The sequence below is a fragment of the Delphinapterus leucas genome, chromosome 4, assembly GCF_059928025.1.
Source record: "Delphinapterus leucas isolate spDelLeu-1000000601 "Yukka" chromosome 4, BTC_Dleu_Yukka2, whole genome shotgun sequence".
In the NCBI taxonomy this organism is placed as follows: domain Eukaryota; kingdom Metazoa; phylum Chordata; class Mammalia; order Artiodactyla; family Monodontidae; genus Delphinapterus; species Delphinapterus leucas.
Genome location: NC_143132.1, coordinates 128,461,217 through 128,488,147, shown reverse-complemented (window position 1 = coordinate 128,488,147; position 26,931 = coordinate 128,461,217). Strand labels below are relative to the sequence as shown.

Genomic DNA, 26,931 nt, shown 5'->3' with positions numbered 1-26,931 from the left:
GGTCTTTTGTGTTTCCATACAAATTGTGAAATTTTTTGTTCTAGTTCTGTGAAAAATGCCAGTGGTAGTTTGATAGGGATTGCATTGAATCTGTAGATTGCTTTGGGTAGTAGAGTCATTTTCACAATGCTGATTCTTCCAATCCAAGAACATGGTATATCTCTCCATCTATTTGTATCATCTTTAATTTCTTTCATCAGTGTCTTATAATTTTCTGCACACAGGTCTTTTGTCTCCTTAGGTAGGCTTATTCCTAGATATTTTATTCTTTTTGTTGCAATGGTAAATGGGAGTGTTTTCTTGATTTCACTTTCAGATTTTTCATCATTAGTGTATAGGAATGCCAGAGATTTCTGTGCATTAATTTTGTATCCTGCTACTTTGCCAAATTCATTGATTAGTTCTAGTAGTTTTCTGGTAACATCTTTAGGATTCTCTATGTATAGTATCATGTCATCTGCAAACAGTGACAGCTTTACTTCTTCTTTTCCGATTTGGATTCCTTTTATTACCTTTTCTTCTCTGATTGCTGTGGCTAAAACTTCCAAAACTATGTTGAATAAGAGTGGTGAGAGTGGGCAACCTTGTCTTGTTCCTGATCTTAGTGGAAATGGTTTCAGTTTTTCACCATTGAGAATGATGTGGCTGTGGGTTTGTCATATATGGCCTTTATTATGTTGAGGAAAGTTCCCTCTATGCCTACTTTCTGGAGGGTTTTTATCATAAATGGGTGTTGAATTTTGTCAAAAGCTTTTTCTGCATCTATTGAGATGACCATATGGTTTTTCTCCTTCAATTTGTTAATACGGTGTATAACATTGATTGATTTGTGTATACTGAAGAATCCTTGCATTCCTGGGATAAACCCCACTTGATCATGGTGTATGATCCTTTTAATGTGCTGTTGGATTCTGTTTGCTAGTATCTGTTGAAGATTTTTGCATCTATGTTCATCAATGATATTGGCCTGTAGTTTTCTTTCTTTGTGACATCTTTGTCTGGTTTTGGTATCAGGGTGATGGAAGCATGGTCTTAAATACTGGACTGCCATGGACGTCCCAGGTTCAGTACTTTGAAGATTGCCCTAAGTCAAAGTTACTCACTGCTTCCCAAACCTGGTGTTAGCAGGAGCTCATGATTAATATTTCACAGAAAACAAATGAATAAAACATGCTGCTAAATGTTCCTTTTTAGCAGCTCTATCTCATTAAAGGCCTGTGCGGCAGGTCTGTGAGCCTCCCTCTGCTGGCAGATCTGAGACGGGCTCAGCGGCTCAGAGAAGGTAAAGGAGCCAGCAGCCCTCCTCCGAGCCCCACAGTGAGCAGTGAGCAAGGCATCTTGGGAGGGCCCAGAGCAGGGGGAAAACCAGGGTACTGGGAGTTCGAGGGTGCATTTCCAGCTCTGATGCTCACCCGTGGTTTCACTAGAGCTTGTGTTTCCTCATCTCTACAATGATGGTGGTAACTCCCTCAAGGGGTTGTCATGAAGATGAGATGAAACTACACGTAAAGCAAGTATCTATCACATAGTCAAGGCTCAATGAATGGCACCAATCAAATTATCCAAGACTCATTGGAATAACTTTGCTCTATTCGTGGAAAGTGTTCTTAAATTAGCACCTCTACTCACCATGATGATGAATCTTGGTTGAAAACTACATTTTAATGAAAGGTATCATGGACCTTCTTCATCCTCCCCATTCCCCTACTCTCCCCCGCACCCCAGCCTACTCACTACTCCTGAGAGTGCGCACTCAGTCCAAGCCACCAACTGCAACAGATCCCTAAGGCATCTCCTGTTTCCTTTCTTGCCCTCCTTCCATGCAGCCTCCACACATTACCAGAGTGATCTTTTGAAATTGAAAACTGGGCCCCTTAACAGATACACACTACTATATACAAAATAGATAAACAACAAGGACCAACTGTATAGCACATGGAACTATATTCACTATCTTATAATAACCTGTAATGGAAAAGAATCTAAAAAAGAATGCATAAATAAATATATATATATGTGACTGAATCACTCTGCTGTACACCTGAAATGAACACAACATTGTACATTAACTATACTTCAATTAAAAAATGGTTAAGAGAAAAAAGAGATAAAATACAATTGATGTTTTAAAATAATCTATATAGCTTTCAGTAAGAAAATTATTCAATGTATATTGATTGTGTTCTTAGTTTATGGCAATTACTTTAGGAGGCATAACTGAAATTATCATGATGTAAGGTGAGTATTGATATTTCAATTCTACATTTGAAATAGCTGAATGTCACAGACTGTTAATTAACTTGCTTGATATCACAAAGTGGCAGAAGTATAATTCAAACCCAGATCTTTCTAATTCCGAAGTCTGTATCTTTATTATTTCCCTAACCAAGTGGCTCTATTTGTAAGTTTGCAGGGTGGGGCAATGGGGCAGGGGAAAGTTACATAAAAGATAGGAAACTGACTATTCAAATAAAATGCAGTATTTGACTCTGAGCCAAAAGAAAGAAAGGAAAAAGAAAACTGGGTCCTTGCACTACTGGTGCTTAAAAGTCTCCAGTGGGTTTTCCTCTCACTTAGAATATGCAGACAAAAAATGTCGCCTGCCGTATCAGTAAACAAAGGATGTTGCAGCCATCAAGCCAGCAGCCACTACCCCCAATTGTGCACCCTGAGGGGATTCAGGATGGAAAAAAAACAGGATACTGGCCCTGGATAGTTAAGGTGCTTATCAAAGGAATGATTTCGATAAGCCCAGACTCTTGCATCTTCCCAAACACAGAAAAGTGCTAAATTCATTAAGATGTCCGGTTTTCTTTAATTAGCAGTAATCTTTTGATGTTTGACTACCTGTTTTTTGTTTGTTTGAACTCCTGCATATCCTGGCCCCTCCCTTATCTTTTCGGAGCAGTTCCTCAGAACTCTCTGAGAGGCTGAATCCCCAGGCTTAAGTCTTCAGTAAGGCTGCTGAATAAAACATAATTCTCAACTTTTAGGTTGTGCTTTTTTTTTTTTTTTTTCGGTCGACAGACCTACAGGTGCCTACATGAGCTGGCCCCTGTCCACCTACCCATCTCCATCTCCAACCTGTCTTTTCTTGCTCACTCTGCTCTGCCCCACTGCCTTCCTTTTTCCTTAAACTCACTCAGAGCCTTTTCAGTTGCTATGCCTAGAAATGCGCTTCACCCCTGTTACAGGCTGAATTGTGTCCTCCCAAAATGCTTATGTTGAAGTCCTAACCTCCAGTACCTCGGAATGTGACTGGATTTGGAGATAGGGCCTTTGAAGAGGAAATTAAGGTAAAATGAGGTCATGTGGGTGGGCCCTAATCCAATAGGACTGGTGTCCTTATAAGAGGAGATTAGAACAGGGACACACACGGACTGAGAGACATTCATATGAGGACACGATGAGAAGGTGGCCATCTGCAAGCCAAGGAGATGCCTCAGAAGAAACCAAACCTGCCAAAACCTTGATCGCGGACTTCGAGCCTCCAGAACTGTGAGAAAATAAATTTCTGTTGTTTAAGCCACCCAGTCTGTGGTATTTCCTTATGGCAGCCCTAGGGAACTAATACAACCCCCATCTTCACACAGCTGGTTCTTTTTTATCCTTCTCAGCAGTCAACATAAAAGCCATGTCCCCAGAGAGTATGTCCATCACCACTCAGTCTAAACTACATCTTCCCATCACTTAATTTTCTTCATGGTAAAATATTTCCACAGCATGAAATTATTTGATTTGTTGACCAGCGTATTGTCTGTTGTAAAGTAGAATATAAACTCCGTGAGGGCTGTCACCTTGTCCGTCTCGTTGCTCTGCTAGGACAGTACGTGGCACAGGGTAGCCATGTGGAAAATATTTATTTAATGTCCACGATGCCAAGTGCCCAAGAGGCTACAAAGATAAATATGAAATGGTTCCCAACCTGGGGAAGCGTGGGGCCCGCGGTTGGCCAGGAATCCTGGCTCTCAGGGAGTGCACGAGCCTGCAGGGTGGACAGGGCACGGTCTGGGGAGGCCAGCACAGAGCTGTGCAAGCACACAGCAGAGGAGGGAGGTGTTGGGACATTTCTGAAAGCCCAGAGGAGTGAAGCAACTGTGTGAATGTGGGCAACGCCAGCAGTTCAGTTGGCTTAGAGGGACCTGCGCTTATAGGAAGGGGTAGGAGAGTAGGGGGGCGGTAGACAGGGACTTCACCATTAAATGCCAAGCTAGGGGAGTTGAACTTTCTTCTCTCTCCTTTCGCCTCTGTCTCACTCTCTTCCTCCTTCTCTGTCTCTCTCTCTCTCTCTCTCTTTGCCTCTGTCTCTGTCTCTCTCGTTTTTCTGCCTCTTCCTCTTCATCTCCTCTCTCTCTCTCCCTCTCTCTCCCCCCTCCCTCCTTCCCTTCCCCTTTTCTTTTTTTTCTTTTTTGAAAATAAATTTATTTATTTTTATTTATTTATTTTGGGCTGCATCGGGTCTTCATTGCTGCACACGGGTTTCTCACTGTGGCGGCTTCTCTTGTTGCGGAGCACAGGCTCTAGGTGCGTGTGCTTCAGTAGTTGTGGCTCGCGGGCTCAATAGTTGTGGCTCGCAGGCTCTAGAGCTCAGGCTCAGTAGTTGTAACGCACAGGCTTAGTTGCTCCACGGCATGTGGGATCTTCCCAGACCAGGGATCAAACCCATATCCCCCGCATTGGCAGGCAGATTCTTAACCACTGTGCCACCAGGGAAGTCCCCCCCTTTTCTTATAAGTAGAAAAAAATAAAGAACTGCAACCTCATAGGTGTGCTGTGAGGACAGAATGATATCATACATGGGAAAGCATCCACCAACATGTCAGATCCCTAACTGATAAAAATTTGTTGAATAAAAGTCAGTTGCATAACTGTAATAGATAAGTGCATCAACTGGAATAACTATCTAGGGGACCGTACATCCAAAAGCGCAGAATGTTTCCAGCTTTTTCCATCCTGAATTCCCCTCAGGGCACACTGGCACTGTGGGGTGTGACTTAATTCTCTTTATAAGGGGATGATGAGCAATGCTCTTTGCTCTTTTTGTTTACAGTTTTATATATATTTTTTGCCTGGATTTTCATATTTCTGATCCCTGTTACTCCATTTTGTTTGAAAGTGAAAGTCTTACAGAGCCAAAATTATGGAAAAGCTGGGAAAACAACTTTAAGTATTTCCCAATCAATGAAAAGAGGAAAAACAGTTTCGCTGTGGCCAAGAAATTGGATGGCGATGGTTTCACAGACCTCCTGAAAGAAGACATTAAGGGATTAATTGAGGAGCAGAGAGAAACATAAAGTAAAAGAAGTTCTTAGTACCTCATACTTCTGGGAGATTTAAAGGCTTTTCCAAGGTAATTCGGACTACAGGCTGTGGGGCTTTCCCTGACACTGATCTTTGACCCTAACTCCAAGGTCAGTGAGACTTCCCAGTCCTGTTTTCTGTTTCTCTTCTGTTCACCCAACTACTAAGCAGGGTAAGAGGGCATGGCCTGAGCTCAAGGATGGAGAAGGTGGAAAGCTGCTGAAGCAGTTCTGGGGTGGGGCGTGAGGGGGGACCCAGACTCAAGGGAATCGGCCACCTATGAAATAAAACTGTTATCACTCTCTTCGCCACCAAATATTTGCCAAGTGCCGCTTTGCACGGCGTTGCTGCCAAACCAGAAGTCTGTCCTTTTAACTTTCGGCCATTGACTCTGGGTATTGACCCAGTGCCAACTTCTTGCCAGGTACTGTTCAGGGGAGAAAAAATCAACTATACTTTTTGGCTTTGGGGGCTGAAAGACCCAAACCAGCACACGAGAAACCGTTAAAGAACACTCCAAGGGTGAATTCTAGGTTTTCATTTACAGACTTAAAAGGCCCATAGGGTACCCAGCACAATGAATGAACAGACTCCACCACCATCATGGTACTTTGTGGTGAAATTTCCCAAAACCAGGGATAAAAGAAAGATCCTAAAAGGTTAAAACAGCAAAAAAACATGTTCTATATAAAGACCAGAGCTACAAATGGAGTCAAGCTTCTCAATATTAGCTCTGGATGCTAGAAACCAATGGGGCAGTGACTTCAAAAGTCAGAGTGGGGGAACTTCCCTGGTGGTGCAGTGGTTAAGAATCCACCTGCCAATGCAGGGGACACAGGTTCGAGCCCTGGTCCGGGAAGATCCCACATGTCGCAGAGCACCTAAGCCCGTGTGCCACAACTACTGAGCCCGCGCTCTAGAGCCCATGAGCCACAACTACTGAGCCTGTGTGTCACAACTACCGAGCCTGCGCTCTAGAGCCCACGAGCCACAACTACCGAGCCTGTGTGCCACAATTACTGAAGCTCGCGTGCCTAGAGCCCCTGCTCCGCAACAAGGGAAGCCACCGCAAATGAGAAGCCCACGCACCGCAACGAAGAGCAGCCCCCACTCGCCGCAACTAGAGAAAGCCTGCACGCAGCAACGAGGACCCAACACAGCCCAAAATAAGTAAATTAATTAATTTTTAAAAAGTCGATTAAAAAAAGTTAGAGGGAAAATGATTTTCAATCTAGAATCCCATACTTAGCCAAATTATCAAATATGAAGATAAAATAAAAGCATGCAGAATCTAATAATAACACCTCCTATGCAACTCTTCTTGGGCAGCTGCTGAAGAATGTACTTCAGCAGAATGAAGCAGCAAGTAAAGAAGAAGAACAAAAACCAAAAACCATGAGATCCAGAAAACAGGTAAGGGGATGTAAATCCCAGGATGACAATTGTGCAGCCAAAAGAGTAACTAGAACTAGTTCAGGTTGGAGCAGGAAGATGGAAGAATCCAGGAGGGAGGTCTCCAGAGGGAGGCGGAAGAAAAGGGGATTGACAGACTGATCTTAAAACATTTAGAAAATAATATTTTTAACCACTGATAGATAGATATGATGTAGTATGTGGAAAAAATTAGGACAGGTAGAGAAAATTAACCAAATAGAAAAAAAAAGGGCAATTGTTAACCAAGAAAAGTAAAAAGTTGTGCAAGAACAGCATGTACACCATTTGGCTTTGCAGTGGACAAAATTTATATAGCCATAAGATGATAAATAATTGTCAAGTTAACTAAAAAATCATGATACAACTATTAGGAAGATGAAGCAGGAAAAATGGGGAGTTTAGGAGTGGAGTAAGAAAGATAAATCTGCATCTCTGATAACCTGAAGTGTAATGGATAACATGTGAAATTAATAAATCAAGAAAAACAGCATGAATTGCTATAATTGAGAAATCTGGAACTAAAGAAAAAGTAAAAAGTTGAAAGTGGCTACCTCTAGGAGCAAAAATGAGGAGACTGAGGAATCAGTAGGAAGTCTGAAAGTTACTATAACTTTTCTAATGCTATATTTACTTTTTTACAACCATATGCATTGCTTGAAGTATTTTTTTTATTCTGGTAAAATTTCCATAACATAAAATTTACCATTTTAACCACTTCAGAGTGTACAATTCCATGGCATTAAGTACATTCACATTATTGTTCAACCATCATACTATCCCACTCCAGAACTTTTCCACCATCACAAACTGAAACTTCATACCCACTGAACACTAACTCCCCATTCCTCCCTTCCCCAAACCCCTGGGAACCACCAGTTTACTTTCCTTCTCTATGAATTTGACTATTCTAGACATCTCACATACGTGAAATCCTATCAATATAATTTGTTGTTTATCAGCTTATTTCACTTTAGCATAATGTCTTCAAGATTCATCCATGTTGCAGCATGTGTCAGAATTTCCCTCCTTTTTTAAGGCTGAATAAATATTCCATTGTATATAACCATATTTTGTTTATCCATTCATCTGACGATGGACACTTGGGTTGTTTCCACCTTTTGGCTATTTCGAATAGTGCTGCTATGAACATTAATGTGAGTGTATCTGTTTGAGTCTCCGCTTTCAGTTTTTCTGGGTACATACTTAGAGGTGGAATCACTAAATCATGTGATAATTCTATGTTTAAGTTTTTAAGAAACTGCCATAGAGTTTTTCACAGGAGCTGCACTATTTTACATTCCTACCAGCAATGCACAAGGGTTCCAATTTCTCCACTTCCTGGCCAACACTTGGTATTTTCTGATCTTGTTTGTCTGTTTTGCTGTGTTTTTATAGTAGCCATCCTAATCAGTGTGAAGTAGGATCTCACTGTGATTCCGATTTGCGTTTCCCTAATGATTAGTGATGTTGGGCATCTTTTCATTCTCTCTGAAGAAATGTCTATTCAAGTTCCTTGCCCATTTTTTTGAATTGGGTTGTTTGTTTGCCTTTATTACTCTGAGATAAAAACAAAGCATTAATGTTAAAAGCAAGATTCAAATGCCAACAGGCAAGTTGGGTTTCAAAGCAGGGACCCTGGGGCTTCCCTGGTGGCACAGTGGTTGAGAGTCCGCCTGCCAATGCAGGGGACACGGGTTCAAGCCCTGGTCCGGGAGGATCTCACACGCCATGGAGCAACTAAGCCCATGCGCCACAACTACTGAGCCTGCGCTCTAGAGCCTGTGCTCTGCAACAAGAGAAGCCACCGCAATGAGAAGCCCATGCACCACAACGAAGAGTAGCCCCCACTCATCCCAACTAGAGAAAGCCCACGTGCAGCAACGAAGACCCAATGCAGCCAAAAACAAATAAATAAAATAAATAAATTTATTTTTTAAATGTATATATGTGTATAACTAAATCACTTTGCTGTCCAGCAGAAATTAGCACAACATTGTAAATCAATTATACTTCAATAAAAAAAAACAGAAAAAAAAAAAAGCAGGGACCCTTGGTAAGGCCCTTAGATGGTTTCTTAAATGGGAGGCAGGGCACAACTTCTGCATTACCACACACCGTTGAGGTCCCAGGCATTGTCCACACAAAAGTGTGTCACACCCTATCTCAACAAAATCTATGCATTTCTTTGCAAGGTGTCACTACCCTTCTAATACTCCTGTCCTGGAGGGTAGGAAAAGTCGTATTTTGTTTTTTTGGGTTTTTCTCCAAGCCACCTGGGACACATTCCTAAATTGCTCCCTGGTGGACAGTGTTTCCAACAAGCTAACTGAATCCTTCTGGGGGAAATCCATTTTCTACCAGCTCCTTATATATTTCCAGTGCAAGCTCTGCTTATCACCTGCGTATCTAAGGAGAGCCTTTAACCATGACTGAATTGAAATGTGACACTGAGTAACTGATGTTGCTGATGGGAGAGGTGGCTCAATGGGACATGAAACCTGCATTTGGGAGCCACTGCCCTCATGACTCCATCTGGGGCTCAGATATAAGTATACATTTTGTCCTCTGGGCACCACATCTCCTTAAGTTCTCTCAAAAGCCCCCTCTCCCCCACCCCACCCCACCCTTTTTTTTTTTAAACTATAGCTAATATTCTCATTCAACCAATGAACAATTGAGATGGTGAAGAATAGAGGATGAGAGTACAGATTCTGTAGCCCGACTCCCTAGGTTTCCATCCCAACTCAGCTACGTGCTAGTTGAGTCACCTTGACAAATCCTCTAACCTCTCTGTATCCCAGTCTCCTCGTCTATAAAATGTCCTTCATTGGGTTCTACAGTTAAAATACATGAAAAGTGCTTCCAACAAGGCCTGGCACATGGTGAGTACCATACACATCTGAAGCTCTTTGAGATGATTACCATCAAGGCATCAAGTACCCAGGAGGACGCTTACCCAACTCTTACCAATGATGTCCTCTGAGGAGTAGGATTTAGGAAGGGAGGCTGAAGTGACGATTTTAATTTCTAACTCATGCACTTCTGTATTGTTTGAATGTATTACTTTTTATTAATAGCAAAATAAGGAAAAAAATTTAATGGCATCTGGCTGAGAATAGAAAACAATCTCTCCAACCTCCCACTAAAAGCTAAAAAGACACAAAGATTTTTTTAAATCTTACCCAAATATTTAAAACTAATGTTGCCAATCTAGAACCCATATGAATTTTCTGTACCTACAAGACCAACAAAGGCTAAGTGGGGGGAAAATGGCATCGGTGGTCCATCTGTGCTCCACTTCCCCACAAACAGCTATTAAGACCTTTTCTTCAGCCCATAGCAATTAAAAAAAAATTGTTTTTAGTAGAATTTTACTTTAATATAAAATGAAAAAAACCCACAAAAACCCAAAGCCCTAATAGGTTAAAACAAGTCAAACAACCATTCTACACAGATAAAACCTTCACAAAGGTCAACTGAAGTAATCCAGAGCTAAAAGTGAATTGTGCAGATTTTCAAGGAAGTCACCAGTCATGCAGCATAAACAAATTATTTACACACTTGCAAGCCCTCTAAGAAATGTGCCCCAAGAAGCATTAACTTTGTTTTTTCGTGTGCCATCCTGAAGACCTGCACATTTTATTTTTCAGATAATTTAACATTTTTAATAGAGTGTGTTCTCTACCAAGTGGTAATGCTTTGGTACTATTCATATAGGACTGCTTATCCTAAAGACTTGACATTTCCCCAAGAGGAACTTCCGCTTTAGAAGTTTCATCTAAATTAAAATCTTTATCAAACATCAATATGGAGGGAGGTGACACGGGATGCAACATATACAGTCAAGTTACCTCTGTATATTTAGAAATTACTCTTTCAAGATATTCGCACCAGAGAGCTTAGTCTGTCCTGCTTAATATTCAGTAGCACAGGTTTGAATCATCAGAACCTTGGCAAGACCTTAATATTTCAAAGTTATTAACAACTACCTATAGGGGCAAGTCCATGTTTACTGAGTTATGACAAATTTATTATAACGAAGGAAAACAAGTATAGCCAGCCATCTTTAAAAAATGCTCTAACCACTGCTTCTGAATATAGAAAGACTAAAACTACATACATTTATCATAAAACAAATCCCCTCTGTCCCCTGAAATTCCCCTAATTTCATTCATTAGAAGGGGATTTTTTTTTTTTAATAAATGGATACTAGGAAAGCCCAAGGGGATTTTTAAAAAAGACTTAAAAGCACTTTACAGCCGCATTCAGCTTTCCTATGAAATACTCAGCATCTTAAATATTGGGTTGGCCAAAAGGCTCGTTTGGGTTTTTCCATGACATTGTACAGAAAAAACGCAAACGAACGTTTTGGCCAACCCGATATTATGTATATTTTTTTTTTCTTTTAGTAAGCTAGACACTGGCTTCAGAGTTTGTGGAACTGAAGGAAAAATAACCCACTCAAAACTATCCTAAGGGCCTCCCTGGTGGCGCAGTGGTTAAGAATCCGCCTGCCAAGGCAGGGGACACGGGTTCGAGCCCTGGTCCGGGAAGATTCCGCATGCCGCGGAGCAACTAAGTCCATGCGAGCCTCTGCTCCACAAGAAGAGAAGCCACTGCAATGAGAAGCCCGCGGACCGCAATTAAGAGTAGACCCCCCCTTGCCACAACTAGAGAAAGCCCACGCACAGCAACAAAGACCCAACGCAGCCAAAAATAGATAAATAAAATAAATAAATTTTTAAAAAACTCTATGAAAAAAACCAACTATTCTAGAAATCGTCATTTGGCAGAATAGCAGGTATCCAAGTTAAAAATAGGAGGGTCGTTTTGTTGCTTTGTTTTCCAAAATTTAAATTGTTTTTTGTTTCCTTTCTACATAAACCTCAGTCACCACGCATGAGTGGAGATGGGCAGAGGCTCTGGCCCCTGTGCCTCCGGCTTCTCAGCAGCTGCTTTCTCATTGCTGCAGCAAGACTTGAATAGATGTGTGTCAGATGAGGACTTCCCCAAGACAGCCTTTATAGATAATGCCACAGCGTACTTTCTGTATTATCCAGTATGTGAGATCCAAAATGGAAAACACTGTTAGAGCCAGAAGCCATCTCTGTATCTGAGCCATCATCTGACTGGTTACTATAACAGGGAGATTGAGCTGGAAAGGCACTTGAGGTGGTACTGTGAGCATCAGAATTACGACGTTTAAATTCCTTTGGCAGTTTGCTGATCTGGTTGCTTTTTATCCTGTTTCCAGATAAGAGTTTTCACTTTCTCTGGTTTCAGTGTAGTCTTCAGACTGGGTCCTGCCCTTGCATCTACCACGTGATTCCAGGTTTTTGTTTTTGTTTTTTTGATCCTGATGGTAATTTCTTCCAACTTTTCACAGCAGGACACGGGCATTACAGATGTCTCCTGATCAAGTCTCATGTAACCGAAAGCAGCTCTGGAAGTCCTTTTCATAGAGTTTACTGTCAGTGAATCGAGAACTGGAGGATTTAGCTCTGCAAATACAGCAGCCCTCTCTACTTCGGTATATCTTTGGCTTGTGAAAACCAAACACCTCTTCTTCTGGGCAATACTCTTCCAAAAGCAGCCGATCCACATGCAATAACGTACTGAGGTGTGGAGTGCAGGAGTGCATACCAAACCAATCCCCCCCTCCAATCACTCCCTCCTCCTCAACTGCCATGTCTAGAACGATTGCCTCCTGCAGTTCAGCAGCAATTAAAATTTGAGGTTAGTACCAATCAGGAAATAAAGTAGCAGTCCCCTCTACTTCACAATGAGCTTAAATGTTTGTTTTGAGCCAAGCAACCAGTTGTGGCCACCCACAGTTTCCCCATCAGTTTCTCTTTCTACATTCAGTTAAAAACTACAGCTCCCAGAAGACCCCCTCGGTAGGAATGGGGGTCTGGAAGAGGTACAGGTGTGCCTGACCCTAAAGCAAGCTCATTTAGCCCCACCCACCCTGCCTTAATATCATTCTGGAAAAGCACCTAGAAGCTTGTTTGTTTAAGGGGCAAGGGCTCAAGAAACCTCATCTTGTGCTGGTCCTGAAGGAATCACTTAAAGATATTAGCCAACAGCAAGGAGGAAGGAAAATTATAAAAGATCTGGCAGATGACACAGTTCAGTGGAACCTCAACAAACATGACAGCCAACTAACCCTGGAATCCCCACAAAAATGAAGGCCTCAGCAACCACACCCCGGTGGGCAGCCCCAGGGGCTACGGGACGGAATGTGCAGGGGGCAGAGTCTCCTTCCACGATGCCATCTGAATGAGGTTCCAAAGTAAACGGTCACATTGTGAATTGCTATTGCTCTTACAGGAATAATTTACTCCACATAAGAACTTGGGCTCCCTCCTTACCAGTTTCAGAAGCTTCATTAAATGTAATTACCACAGCATTCACTATGCCAAAAACATGGAGCTACAGCCATTGTCTTAAAAGAAATACATCTAAAATGGTGCAGGCACTCTGGAAAACAGTCTGGCAGTTACTCCAAAAGTTAAACATTGAATTATCATATGACCCAGCAATGACACTCCCAAGTGTATTCCCAAGAGAAGTGAAAACGTATCTGCATGCTAAAACTTGTACACAAATATTCATGGCAGGATTACCCATGACAGCCAAAAAGTGGAAACAATCCAAATGGCCATCAACTGAGAATGGATAAACAAAATGTGATATAGTCATATGACAGACTATTATTCAGTCATAAGAGGGAATGAAGTACTGATGTGTGCTGCAACATGAATGAACCTTGAAAACATTATGCTTAGTGAAAGAAACCAGACACAAAAGGCCACATATTGTATAATTCTATTTATATGAAAAGTCCAGATTAGGCAAATCCATAGAAAGTAGATTAGTGGTTGGCAGAGGATAGGGAGAGAGGAGAATGGGAGTGACTGATAACAAGTGTGGGGTTTCTTTTTGGGTGAGGAGAGTGTTCTGGAATCAGGTAGTGGTGATGGCTCTACAACCATCAGAATATATGAAAAACCACTAAACTGTACACTATACACAGGTGAATTTTATGGCATGTGAAAGATTCCTCAATAAAACTGCTGTAAAAAAAAGATAGAACTAACCCCCCCACCAAAAGTTAATACAAGGGTTTGGGGGAAGTATGGCCAGAGTGTCAATTTTTATTCCTACTTTTTGGAGTTTCGTTTGTTTTTTTTTTTCAAAATTTCCCTCTCTAATGTGCAGCTATTACTTCAGTAACTGAAGCTCTGGGATCAGAGAGATTCTGCTGGATTCAAATCCAATCTCTTTCTGGATGAACTGGATAATCTTCGGCAAGTCAATTATTCTAAATCTCAGTCTCCTCATGAAAAATGGGGGGAATAATATCAATGGCCTCATAGGGCAGTTGTGAGAGTTTAATAAGAGAATGCTGTAGATCAGAGCCTGGCATATTAGTAAGTGCTCAAGCAATATTAGCTGCTGCCAGTTTTGCTATTAAGAATACAATGCAGTAAAATAACATTACTAATTATCATAGGTAGCACTTACATAGCACTGCTGTGGTGCTTTACATAATTTTAAGGTGTTTAGTCCCCACAACTGCCTTGTGAGGTAGGTATTCTTATGCCCATTTTACAGATGAGCATTTACTGTGGAGTAGATGCACACTTGCCAGTGACATGCAGTCTGTACATTCTGTGGGAATTTAGGAGCAGGTAATGAGTATAGAGAGCTAAGGCAATCAGGGAGGACTTCGTGAAGGAAATGGCCCTGGAAGGAAAGGAAGGTGAGCCCTGGATAACCCCACATGGGTGGGAAAGTGTGGTGAGGACCCTGCAGGTGAAATGGAAGTTACCAAAGAGGCGGGAAATATCAACATTTGTTCATTGTGGGTGATGAATACAGATTATATTATTTCCTGCACTTCTGCACCTTAGAAATAATTACTAATTAACAAAAATTTAAAATATTTAATCATGTTGTAGAGGGATAAAACATTTTCTTTCCCTCAGTCTTTGACCTTCTTGTATATACATACAAGAAAAAACTTGCTGGTTAGAAAAATGAGTAAATGCCAGTTTCTTTATTCTTTCTAAAATAAAGAATATTTATTCTACACTAATAGTATACTATACTAAGCATTGCTTGTAAACACCGTACTGTTGTTTGTGATCCCGTACGAGTGTCTGTATAAGCCTTTCCATGCACTGAGTGCTACTCTGAGGTAGACACCAGGAAGCATAAATGCTGGGTCATAGATCCAATTATTAAAACGTGAATCAAGCAGGGGCCAATGGGAAATTTCTGTACTTCCCTTTCAATTTTGTTGTGAACGTCAAACAGCTCTAAAAAAAAATAGTCTAAAAAAAGTAAATCAGAGACTGGGCAGGCTCGCGTCCCAACTCCGCTTGCTTACCGGGCATCCAGGTCGTTTCTCACGTGGTCGGGGCCGGGAGCGTGAAGTTCGAATCCCCATGTCTGCGCGGGCCCGGGCGGCACCCGGTGCAGCCCTCCGGGAGGGAGGACTAAGTGCGAGGACCTGGTGACCCACTACCCTCCGGGCACGCGCTCTAGCCCCGCCTCCCGGCCCCTTCCATTGAGAAACCCCTTAGCGATCACGTGAAAGAGGCATGCCGGCTGCTTGACGTCACGCAGTGCGGACCAATGGTAGCTTCTGTTTATATCGCGGGGGGGGGGAGGGTCGGAATATTCACGCCCCCGCTGCCGCCGAGTTGCCCTCTAGCGCGGGTGGTGAAACCTAGCCAGGGTGGGAGGCGGCGTGGCTGCATCGCGGCGGGGAGGGCCGCGCCGGTCGCCTTCTGCAGCCGCGTCTCCGTCAGTTCCCGTCGCCGTCACTGAGGCGCCGTGCGGCTCCAGTCCGGGGCGGAAGCTGCGGCCGTCGCGGCGGCCGGAACCGCGTCCCGCCTCAGCGCCCGGAGGACATGCGGGAGAGAGAATGAGCCAGAGGGACACGCTGGTGCATCTGTTTGCCGGAGGGTACGTCCCAGGAGGGGCTTGCAGACTGGTGCTGAGGGCGCTGGGCTGAGGCCGAGGGCCGTGGCCTGAGACGCGGGCGAGAAGGGAGAAGGGGCTTCAGCCCCGGGAACCGAGTGAGGCCCGGGCGGGGAGGGGTGAGGGGACTGGAGCCGGGGGAGCTGAGGGAGCCCACGGGACTGAGGCCGAGGCGGGGAGGGGTGGGAGGGCGACGCCGGCAGGACGTCAGGCTTTGGGCCCGCGGAACCAGAGCGAGGCCTAGAGAGTGGCCGGCGGGGCTGGCGTCCACGCAGGCCCAGTTCACGCGCCGCGGCCTAGCGGACGTCGGGGATGCGGGGCCGTGGAAGGCCAGTAACTGCAGGCCTCACGTAGGTTGTTCGGCCGGGGCGGCGTTAGGGGGGAAAGCGGGAAGTGCGGAGGCCGAGGACAAAATGGGCGCCGGGCCTCCTCCTCCTTCCGTCCCTGGCGCGCGGGCTGCGGGGCTGCTTCACGTCGCTCACGCCCCGCCTCGGATCTCCGGCAGCTGATTTCCGGGCCCTCGTCGGCCCCGGTGGGTCGTCAGGGGGCTTCCGGCGCCAACTGGAAGGCTTTGGGGTTCTGTCGCCCGCAATAGCTGTAGGTTTCTAGGTCTTGGAAAATTTCCTTTCTCCAGGTTGCAAGATGCGCTACAAAGCGACAGTGCTTCTGGGGTCGGATTCTATTCCTGAGAACCAGTCGTCTTGTACACCCGCTGCTTTTCGTCTGCTTAAAAGGAGAAAGTGGGGGGTAGGGGAGAAGTCAGAAGCTTTGGCAGTAGTTACTGTGTGTACAAGATTAAGACTAAACTTAAAGTCTCAGTTCCCTGATTGCCAACTTGAGTACTACAGATCTTTTGTTCACCCAGTTTAGTCTCCTTTTTAGGTTCTTTCCAAATTATTTGGAGAGTCGTAACAATTTTAAATTTAGGAGTTACTTCTTATCTGTAGGATCACAGTCTTATCAAAAATGGCTACGGTGAATTATGCTGAGGCGCTTTGCTGCCATTATGACCATATAAAGTCGCATCCCTTTAAAGCATACGGTTTGTTTTTAAATCGACTACTTTACGAATATTAAAGTAATACATAGGCGGTTCTATTCACAGTGGCTTGATTGGAGTTAAACGTGTGGACTCTATTGCCAGTTATGACAGTACTTTCCTTGAGTTGGCACATTCATTGAACAAACATTTATTGTACACCAATTATGGGCCAGGCACTGTTCTGGCATTAAAATACTTTTCATTTAATACTGTTCATTTAATTCGTGAGACAGGGTTTAGGCAGGGTTTGCTTTCTATATTTCTGATACGAAAGAATAATCTTGGCAAATTAAATCATTTTTTAAAAACGATTAGCCATGTAGATGTTCTTGTAAAGATGTGCAAATAATTGGGTTCCCTCCTATAATTAGATCATAAGGTAATTTTTGAAAGTTAGGATACCACACATCTACTTCTGGCCACTATTTTGAGCGAAAAATGGACACACTTTTTGATTTTAAATCATCTTCATCTGTAAAATGAAGAAGTTGTACTAAGTGATCTCTAAGGCCCTATTCTAGGTCCTAACATATTTATTGCTCTGCATTCAAGATTCAGATGTCAAATTTTGTTTAAAATTTATTTGAAATGTTAGCTTGATTGCACTAACTTCCCAGTTTGGATTAGGATCATCAGCCACGTTGTTGTTACTAATGCCTGTCAAGGCCCTTATGGTTAGCGTTTTCTTTAAAAACAGAAATGGGGCATTTTTGCAGCATCTAAACCCAAATAGCTTTAGGAGCCCCTCTACCCCCAAAGAAAGAACCTAGCATATGCAGGTTTTTTAGAGTATTAAATGAAGTACTTGTTTATAGGTCCTGACACAAGATAGGGACTCAGCCTTATAAATTTTCTTTTCCATCCCATTTCGATTTCATGTTTATATGTGGTCTCATAAGTCATTTCAGTAAAACTTGGCTTACCTTTTTTAGAGAAACAGTAGAACTAGGAAGGATGGTAAAGATCATCTGGTTTTGCCCCTTCAAAATATGGGAAAATACCAAGGTAAAAAAAATTTACCCAACATTAAACAGCTTTTCATACATGTAAAATGAGAGTTAAAATAATCTCTGAAGAACCTCCCAGCTCTATATTAAATGAAATCATTTAGAATAGATTTCTGTATGAAATTTCTATAGAATATTCTGGAAGTCTGTATGCTAAGCATTATGGAAATGCAAACTGAGTTGTGGGTAATATTGTTCTTAATTGAAGATGTCTAGTATATCTCAAAGTTGCATATTTAGGCAATCATTTTTTGGACGTTCTTCATAGAAAACTAGATTTCATTTTTTTATCATGATAGAATTATGTAAATTAGGAGTTAGGAAACTTATTTTTTACTTTAATAATAACAAGATAGAGAAAAGGCGAGAGATCTTTTTATTAGCCGTTGTGCAATAACCAATAACATTTCACAGTGGTATTTAATCTTTAGACAAAAATTGTCTTAAGGTGGAGCCTTTGGATTGTTTTCCTGATGGTTATAATTGTATTTATTCAAATATGTGTTTATCAGGATCTCAGATTTCTAGTAGCCTTATAGATGTATTATTAAATCAGGAAAACTTGAAACAGACTAGCACTGGACCTTGAGTCTGGGTGACCGACTCACATGCATAACTCGTGCTTTCTTTAACACACCCTTTGGTCCCATTATGTTTTTGTCAGGGTTAATATTCAGAGTTTGTAAGGTCATTGGTTAGGTTGATTGAGTTACTTACGGAGGCTACTCACAACTGCCCCAAAAGGGTGTAAATATGATTTAATTTTAGCTATGCTTTTAATAACACTATATGTTTGTGTATGAAGACATAAGCAGTATGTTTTTAAATTCTTTTATAGATCTACATTGTTTAGTTGTGTGTCAGCTGCATATGTCCACCAAGAGGCAGTTTGGGTTTTTTTCCATTTGAGAGAGAGATTGCCTCAAATGGGAGGAATAAACCTTCAACATTTAAGTGGATGAATTTCCTTCCTTTGTAGCTCCTGTGACAGCGAGAGCTGAATACATATAGTTAGTAATACATATAGTTAGTAATTTCAGATTATCTAAGAAATGGTTTGTTTTTATATCCTGGAATTAATCAATCCATTCATTTATCAAATCATTTATTTTTCATTTATTCAGTAAGAAACTCCATTTGGGTGTCAGATAATGTTGATTCTGTAGAAATTTTGTCATAATATTTGTTAAATTACTTGCACCTGTTTCCTTGTAAAATCAGGGCAGAAGTAGACTACTTAAAAGTATAATGTGGTTTATTTACACTTTGTCTACATTTTTTATTAGCCTTATTTCCATAATTTTTATAACCTTTTTCTTTTTAAAAATACATTTTAATTCTTACTAATAGATTGCAATACTAAGGTAGTTTGCTTATCCTGATGTATTCTCAAACTTATTTTCCTGTAAGGGGATTAGTGTAGTATAGCATTGTGGGTCAGGGACGCCTGGGAGTTTCCAAGACCTTTTTGGTGGTCTGAGACATTAAAGCTCTTCTCATAAAAATACTAACACATTATTTGCCTTTTCACTGTGTTGACATTTGGACTGATGGTGCAAAAACAATGACTGGTGAAGCTGCTGTTACCTTAGCATACATCAAGGCAGCATCACCAGACTGTGCTAGTAGTCACTAGCACTTGCAATTTAAAAACACAGGGTCTCTTAAGAATGTTCTTGAAGCAGTAAAAATTAATGTTTTAAATCTTGACTCTTGGGATTTCCCTGGTGGTCCTGTGGTTAAGACTCCACGCTTCCACTGCAGGGAACGTGGGTTCAATCCCTGGTCAAGGAACTAAGATCCCACATGCCACATGGCACGGCCCAAAAACAAAAAGTCTTGACTCTTGAGTACACATCTTCATTTCATATTCTGTTTGGCAAATGGGAAACATGAGTAAAGCATTTCTACAATTGTTTCATCCTCAAGCTGAACTAGCCTCTTTTTTCATGAGAACCACTCTTAAAAGAACAATTGATAGAGAGACTATGACAATTCAGACTTGAGTATTTGGCAGATATTTTCTCAAAAAATGAAAGAAGTGGGCCTGTGGGCCTGTTGGTTCAAGAAAAACCACAACAAATGATAACATTTGTTGCCATATGATAAAATTTGAGTTTTCAAGCAAAAATTAGAATTTTTGAAATCTTTTTTTTTTATCGTTTATTTATTTATGGCTGCGTTGAGTCTTCGTTGCTGCATGCGGGCTTCCTCTAGTTTCAGTGAGCGAGGGCTACTCTTCATTGTGGTGCGCGGGATTCTCATTGCTGTGGCTTCTCCCGTTGCTGAGCATGGGCTCTAGGCACATGGGCTTCAGTAGTTGTGGCTCGCGGGCTCTAGAGCGCAGGCTCAGTAGTTGTGGCGCACGGCTTAGTTGCTCTGCAGCATGTGGGATCTTCCGGGACCAGGGCTCAAACCCATGTCCCCTGCATTGGCAGGCGGATTCTTAACCACTGCGCCACCAGGGAGGTCCCTTGAAATCTTGAATAGATAGAAAATGTAATTTTTAAAATATTGTATCACAAAACGTATCTACACTTGGAAGACCTGTATAATCCAGTGAAGCAATATTTTTCAAATAACCAATGCATGATGTTATAAAGTAGTGCATAGGTAAAAGATTCAGAATGTAAAATAAAGCAATGGATTTTAATGTAACAATATAAAAAGTTTATTGGTATGGTTCAGATTCCATATTGCAGCTAATTTCAAGAGCCTACCACATGCCCAGTTTTACTGTAATATTGAAAAATATCCACAGTTATCTGAAAGGGGGCGTTGAATTGTTACACTAAGTAAATTATATCATTAATTAAAAGATTTCAGTGCCATGGTTGGGGAAAAAGTGGAGTAGGATAAAGGGGAGTAATGGGGGTGCACTGTAGTTCTAAGTAGGAGGATAGTGGAGTCTTTTTGAGAAGGTGACTTTTGAACAAAGACCTGGAGAGGAGAGAGTTAACTATTCAGAGGGAACAGGCAGTGAAAAGATCCTAAGTAGGGTAGGAGCACTGAAATGAGGCAAGTATAGCCAGAGTAGTAGGCCATTGAAGATCTTTGGCTTTTCTGAAATGGGAAGAGTCATTGCAGGAGTTTTAAAGCCAAATTCTGGTCGTACCATGCTTAGAATAGACTGTACATAGGGCAGGGCCAGAAGTAGGGAAATGATTTGGCTACTGGAGTAATCAAAGTGAGAGGTAACGGTTCTTCAGAGAAGGTTGTAATGTACTGTATGTGGTGTGTGAAGAAAAGTCAAGAATAACTCCAAGGTTTTTAGTTTAGGCACCTAGAGGGAGGGAATTGCTGTTAACTGAGATGGGAAGGTTGTGGATGGAATAAGGTTGGGGGAAGATCAGTATGTAGTTCCATTTAAGACGAAAATTTGAGAAGTAGAAAAGTCAAAAAGCCAGTTGTTTAGGTGGCTGGTTATATTAGGTAACTCCAGGAAGGAGCTCTGGACTAGAGATAACACATTTAATAGTTAGTGGAACATAGATGATGACATGAGCCTAGACGAGGTCAGTAAGGGAGTGAATATAGAGCAGAAGAGAGGAAATTTCAGCAAAAGAGATCAGAAGAAGAGCAGGAACCAGCAAAGTAGACTTAAAAAGTGCCCAAGAAAATGTGTTCTGAAAGTCAAATGAAGAAACAAATATACAGTATTTAGGAAGGACATATGTTATTGTCCATTAAGATGAGGTCTGAGAGCTATTAATTATTGAATTTAACAATTGTGGAGACCTTTGGTTACCTTGACCAGCAGTTTCCAAGGCAGAGCAGGGGGAGGGAAATCTGATGGGAGTGGGAGAGAAATTAGAGACAGTAAATAGGATTTTGAGATTTGTTACAAAGGGGGATCAAAGAAACAAAACAGTAATTTGGGTGGGGGGTGTTACTTTTACTAAAACTACCACATACCCTCAGCATATTTTGCTTCTGTAGTGAATTTTAGTCTTGATATCATTGTTTTTCCTTACATTGAAGACTATACATCTACATCTTGGGCTGTATGATAACGGCTTTTCTCTGTGTTTCCATGTTTATCAAAGTTGTTGGTTAACATTTTCTTTTTTTTTCAGTTTATCAGTGTTTGATTTTGCTTTAGTATTTCAAATAAGCCTAGCTTGTTAATTTTTTTCCTGCATGAGAAACACTACATGTACCCCCCCAGCCAAATACCATTATTTTCAACCACTCTTATATCTGACTTTTCATAAGTTAGTCTGTCGAGTATGTAGAATATGTCCTTCATTCTTCAAGAACTTGTTTCTTGCCTGAACGTTAAAGCTTCAGAAGAAATAACCTCTACAAATATACTATCAGAGAAACAATCTTTAGTAAGACTTTCTAAATGATTTTTATGGAATTTCAGAGACAGGCTACATGTTTTGAGATTGCAAAACTCTATAGCTAACATTTCTTTTTTTTTTAGTTTTTAAAATATTTATTTATCTAATTTTGGCTGTGTTGGGTCTTAGTTGCAGCAGGAGGGCTCTTTGTTGCTGCACGCGGGCTTCTCTCTTAATTGTGGTGCCCAGTCTCCAGAGCATGTGGACTCAGTAGTTGCAGCACGCAGCTTAGTTGGCCCGTGGCATGTGAGATCTTAGTTCCCTGACCAGGGATTGAACCCTTGTCCCCTGCATTGGAAGGCGGATTCTTAACCACTGGACCACCAGGGAAGTCCCTATAGCTAACATTTTAATGAATCTCTTTCTTAGTGGTATTTCTTAATATGACTAATGCCCTAATTAGGAAATTACAGGGGAGTGTTACCTGCAGCAGAAAAATGACAAAATATTTTAACCTATTCACTTTGCTTTACAAAGCTAGACACTGCAGTTGTCTGACAAAATAGTTTTGTTTAATGTTAACAGAAATATATTTCTAATGTACCTGCATATACATATATATGTGTGTATATACGTACATACACATACACACAAATATTGTGGACCCAATCAGAATAGATTTTGTCCATTTATAAATTAACCTTGCCTATTCAGAACAAGTGTCCTGATCCATACATGCTCAAAAGGTCAGAATCAAAGATATGTGTGGAACAGCCACAGTCTTAGAATCCCATTTCTTTTCCTTGACCCATCCTTTCCTTAGCAGAAACCTGGGGCACCTTAAATTCCTCCATAGGTGTGGCTAGTTAAGTTCTCTAAAGCCAGGGGAACTGAATCTAGTGGTTCAGGCCCTTGGGGCTATCCTGCTGATCAGGTTTTGCATCTGCACTGACCTAGGGATGACTCTTGGCATCATGGCTGAACTGATCTGCTTGTTACTAATATTTACTTAGTGAACAATTTCTTTTTCCCCTTCCCTATTTTCCCCCAACCTCCCACATTTCTGATTCTTGTGTTGCTGTAACTTGGGTGAGGGAGGGTATTTTAGGGCCCTCAGAGTCCTTTCTCTTTCTTAAAGATCAGTTTTCTCAGATTGTTTCGTTTTGTGTTTTTTAACCAGTTTCTTGGTTCCATTGTGCCTAGCTTCAAAAAAAAAAAAAATTTTCCATTCTAAGCAGCTTTTAGCCATTGCTTTACTCAAGGGATCCATAGCCCTTGAGTAGTTAGAACCCCTGACATGTCAAAAAATTTTATCTTCGTTATATACAGTAAACAAGTAGAAGCCACACTTGAAAGTTCTGAGACATTTACTCCGAAATTACCATAGGCTAAAAATGTGTCTACATTCCAGTAAATTCCTGGGGTGACTTGATTTACTTATTGTATAATTTCTCAAACATCATGAAAATAGAATAGTTTTAAATGTCTTGTAAAGGTGTTTCGTGATAACCATGTTAAACAATTCTTAAATATTCTCTAAAATCAATGCATAGTTATAACCTGACTCTTACCAAGCAACCTTGGCCTCATATCTTTAAAAATTGTGATAACCATGTTAAACAATTCTTAAATATTCTCTAAAATCAATGCATAGTTATAACCTGACTCTTACCAAGCAACCTTGGCCTCATATCTTTAAAAGGTATGACATTTGCCTTTGAAACTTTAAAATTGGCATTGATCCAAATAGTTTTACGAAGAACACATAGTTGAGATTTTGTAATGTGGATACACCAAGGGTATAGGGGCATTTTACAGTTTTATTTGATTCATAACCTTAGAAACCCCCTTTCTAGATTTTTTTTTTTAATTTTTGGCTGCATTGAGTCTTCATTGCTGTGTGCGGACTTTCTCTAGTTGTGGCGAGCGGGGGCTACTCTTAGTTGCAGTGCATGGGCTTCTCATTGCAGTGGCTTCTCTTGTTGTGGAGCATGGGCTCTAGGAGCATGGGCTTCAGTAGTTGTGGCACGCAGGCTCAGTAGTTGTGGCTCGCGGGCTCAGTAGTTGTGGCTCGCGGGCTCTAGAGCGCAGGCTCAGTAGTTGTGGCTCACCGGCTTAGTTGCTCCACGGCATGTGGGATCTTCCCAGGCCAGGGCTCGAACCCATGTCCCCTGCATTGGCAGGTGGATTCTTAACCACTGCGCCACCAGAGAAGTCCCCTTTCTAGATTTTTGATATTACAGAATAACACATTTATATGCTCTTCTGCTATCAAACTTGGCTGTTCTCTCCTTGGAATTCTTTGCTAATTGAAGCATTTAAAGCAAATGAATGAGAGACTTTGAATTGTAACTTTTTCTTTTAACAGTAAAGCATCCAACTTAGTACTTTCTTTAGTAGCAAATTATATTGGTGACACCTTGCAATTGATCTTGACACATTGGCCACATCACTGGATCAGAAGGGACTCAGGACCAGCTAGAAGGCTAGAAATAAAATGAGGCCCTGCTTTAAGGCACTTGCAGTGTGGGTGGTGAGGGGAAATACAAGAGGAAGTTTAGAATGTAGAACCAGTGAGACTTGAGGATAGTCGAATATCAGAAGGCCTCTTTATCCTTTGATCTCCCTTCGAACTGATGGTTGTTAGCCTCCAATACCGCAGGAGCATGCTTGGTGTGTTAAACTCTAATAATTAGAATTAGAGCAGAGGCCAGTATGGTTGGAACAGAGTGAGTGAGAAGGTAGATAGTAGATGAGATCAGGAGGAATCAGGGAAGATCAGATTGTGTTAGATCTTGTAGGCCATTGTGAGGACTTTGGCTTTTATTCTGAATGACATAGGAAGCCTTTGGAAAGTTTTGAGCAGAGGAGTGACTTAATCTGACAAGATTTTAATACAGTCACTCTTATGTATTGAGGGAGTGGGGTAAGGGTAGAAGAAGAGAGACACTAATTAGGAGGTTAGTCCAGTAACTTCGACAAAATATTGTGGCTTAGACCAGGGTGGAAATGGTGAGAGGTGGTCAAGATTCTGGATTTATTTTGGAGTTCTGAGTCAAAGACACTGGCGCAAATACATCATTTTTTCATGGAGTCCATTGGGTCCCAGAAACATCAACCACATTCTCCAGTTAAAAACCCGTGCTGTTTTTAAAGGATACTTACTGCTAAAATTATGATTAAACATTTATTTAAAAATAAAGAAGTTTATACGTATAGTTTTTTAAAAAGCTGCTGAAATAAAAACCAACGTTTCCCTGCTCCCTTCCCCCATGTCTCCTTACCAGCGGGAACTTCTTATTTTATCTACTTAATAGTTAGGTTTGGCGTAGAATTCTAGAATAAGTAATCTTCTGCAGTTGTTGAGTAATGTGATGCTATTATGACTTTTCCTGTGTATGCGACCTTTTGTTCTTTCTAGAAATTCATGAGATCTTTGTCTCCAGTATAATGAAAGATTGCAATATGGTAACTTGATGTGGGTTTTTTGCATCCATTGTACCCGTTAAACCTGAGCTCACAGTTTGAGTTCATGTGCTTCAGAAAATTAGCCTTCTGCCCTGGAATACAGTTTTACCCATGGTGGGGAGGAAGAGAATACCACCTGGTATCCTAGCTTTGCTACATTACCCATCAGCCAGTCCTTCTGTTTTAAATTCTTAGCCTTACCTCCATCTTGAGTACTTGGTGCACTTAGTCATTAGGCCTGTTGTAAGGAGTTCAGCAGGGCAAAACTGTTTGCTTCTCTTTGGTATTTCTTTCTGCAAGCCTTTCTTCCTCTTTGCCAAGGCAGTTAATCCTTCCCATTTGCTTCATTGCTTGAAATCGTGTTAATTTCTCCTCTCTTTGTCCTTGTGGCATTTTCCTTTAGACAGTGAGTTTTGACATGGTGAAGAGATAAATCTAATGTAATTAATCCTGCTTTCATACATAGAGATTTTTAAATGTTTATTGACAGCAGTAGTTTTGTTCTTTACATCAATTATGGTGATTTCAGTGTACAAAATAATTACTTTAAAGTGACTAAGATAAAAAGCAGCATGAGAAACACTGGAGTGTCACTCCTGTACTATATACCTATTGCATTTTATAATGTAAAACTGCTTCAGGACCGTGTAAGTGCTTGTGTATACACCCACTTACACCGCCCTCCCCCCGCAGCTCTGTACAGTTTAGATCGTCATGTATTTTATTTATTGAAGTGTTTTTTTTAGGAATCACAGTATATATGTCTGTCGTCTGCCATAAAGTATTTGTAATAGTTCTGTTAAAACATTTAGTTGCTGGGCTTCCCTGGTGGCGCAGTTGTTGAGAATCCACCTGCCAATGCAGGGGATATGGGTTCGTGCCCCGGTCCGGGAAGATCCCACGTGCCGCGGAGCGGCTGGACTGGTGAGCCATGGCCACTGAGCCTGTGCGTCTGGAGCCTGTGCTCCGCAACGGGAGAGGCCATAACGGTGAGAGGCCCGTGTACTGCAAAAAAAAAAATTTAAAAATTTAGTTGCTATAATCAGTAATAGATGCTGACAACTTCAGTAGCTAATGCTTATTGAGTACTTTCTATGTGTCATGTCATGGGTTATATCATTATCGTATATTATCCTTACAACAAGCCTGTGAGGCATAGATACTGTTCTTCCCTGGTAGGTTGGTTGGTTGTTTTCTTTGTGTAATGTGTTTATTCTCTCGGAACCCGGAATGACTAAGTATGATATAGGTAGTCATTCCTGTGAATGTGCTAACTTTGCTTTTTGCTTGTTTTTGTTTATTTTAATTATGCAAGCAATTCATGTTCATTGTGAAAACCAAGGACATATTCTTTAGGTTTTACAGAATATAAATTTGCATGTTTATTACAGATTTGGGGTCT

The 26,931-nt window shown here is 41.4% G+C and overlaps 1 protein-coding gene, 1 long non-coding RNA gene and 1 pseudogene across 4 annotated transcripts in view; 1 reads left to right on the top strand and 2 right to left on the bottom strand.

The window, feature by feature from the left end:
- LOC111179247 (uncharacterized) overlaps positions 1-15,407 on the bottom strand; it is an 81,848-nt gene extending 66,441 nt beyond the window's left edge. The window contains exon 1 of one of the 2 annotated variants that reach the window (XR_016393135.1): positions 15,131-15,407. This is a non-coding gene — a long non-coding RNA (uncharacterized LOC111179247). The remainder of the gene's footprint in view (positions 1-15,130) is intronic. The other variant, XR_016393134.1, reaches the window with a different exon arrangement.
- Positions 261-15,124, bottom strand: LOC149749434 (SIN3-HDAC complex-associated factor pseudogene; annotated as a pseudogene).
- Positions 15,408-15,437: 30 nt separating the features above from the next.
- SLC25A36 (solute carrier family 25 member 36) overlaps positions 15,438-26,931 on the top strand; it is a 41,418-nt gene continuing 29,924 nt past the window's right edge. For both annotated transcript variants that reach the window (XM_089911071.1, XM_022582620.2), the window contains exon 1: positions 15,438-15,711. In XM_089911071.1, coding sequence (XP_089767197.1) covers positions 15,671-15,711 — 41 coding nt within the window. In that variant the 5' untranslated portion in view covers positions 15,438-15,670. The remainder of the gene's footprint in view (positions 15,712-26,931) is intronic.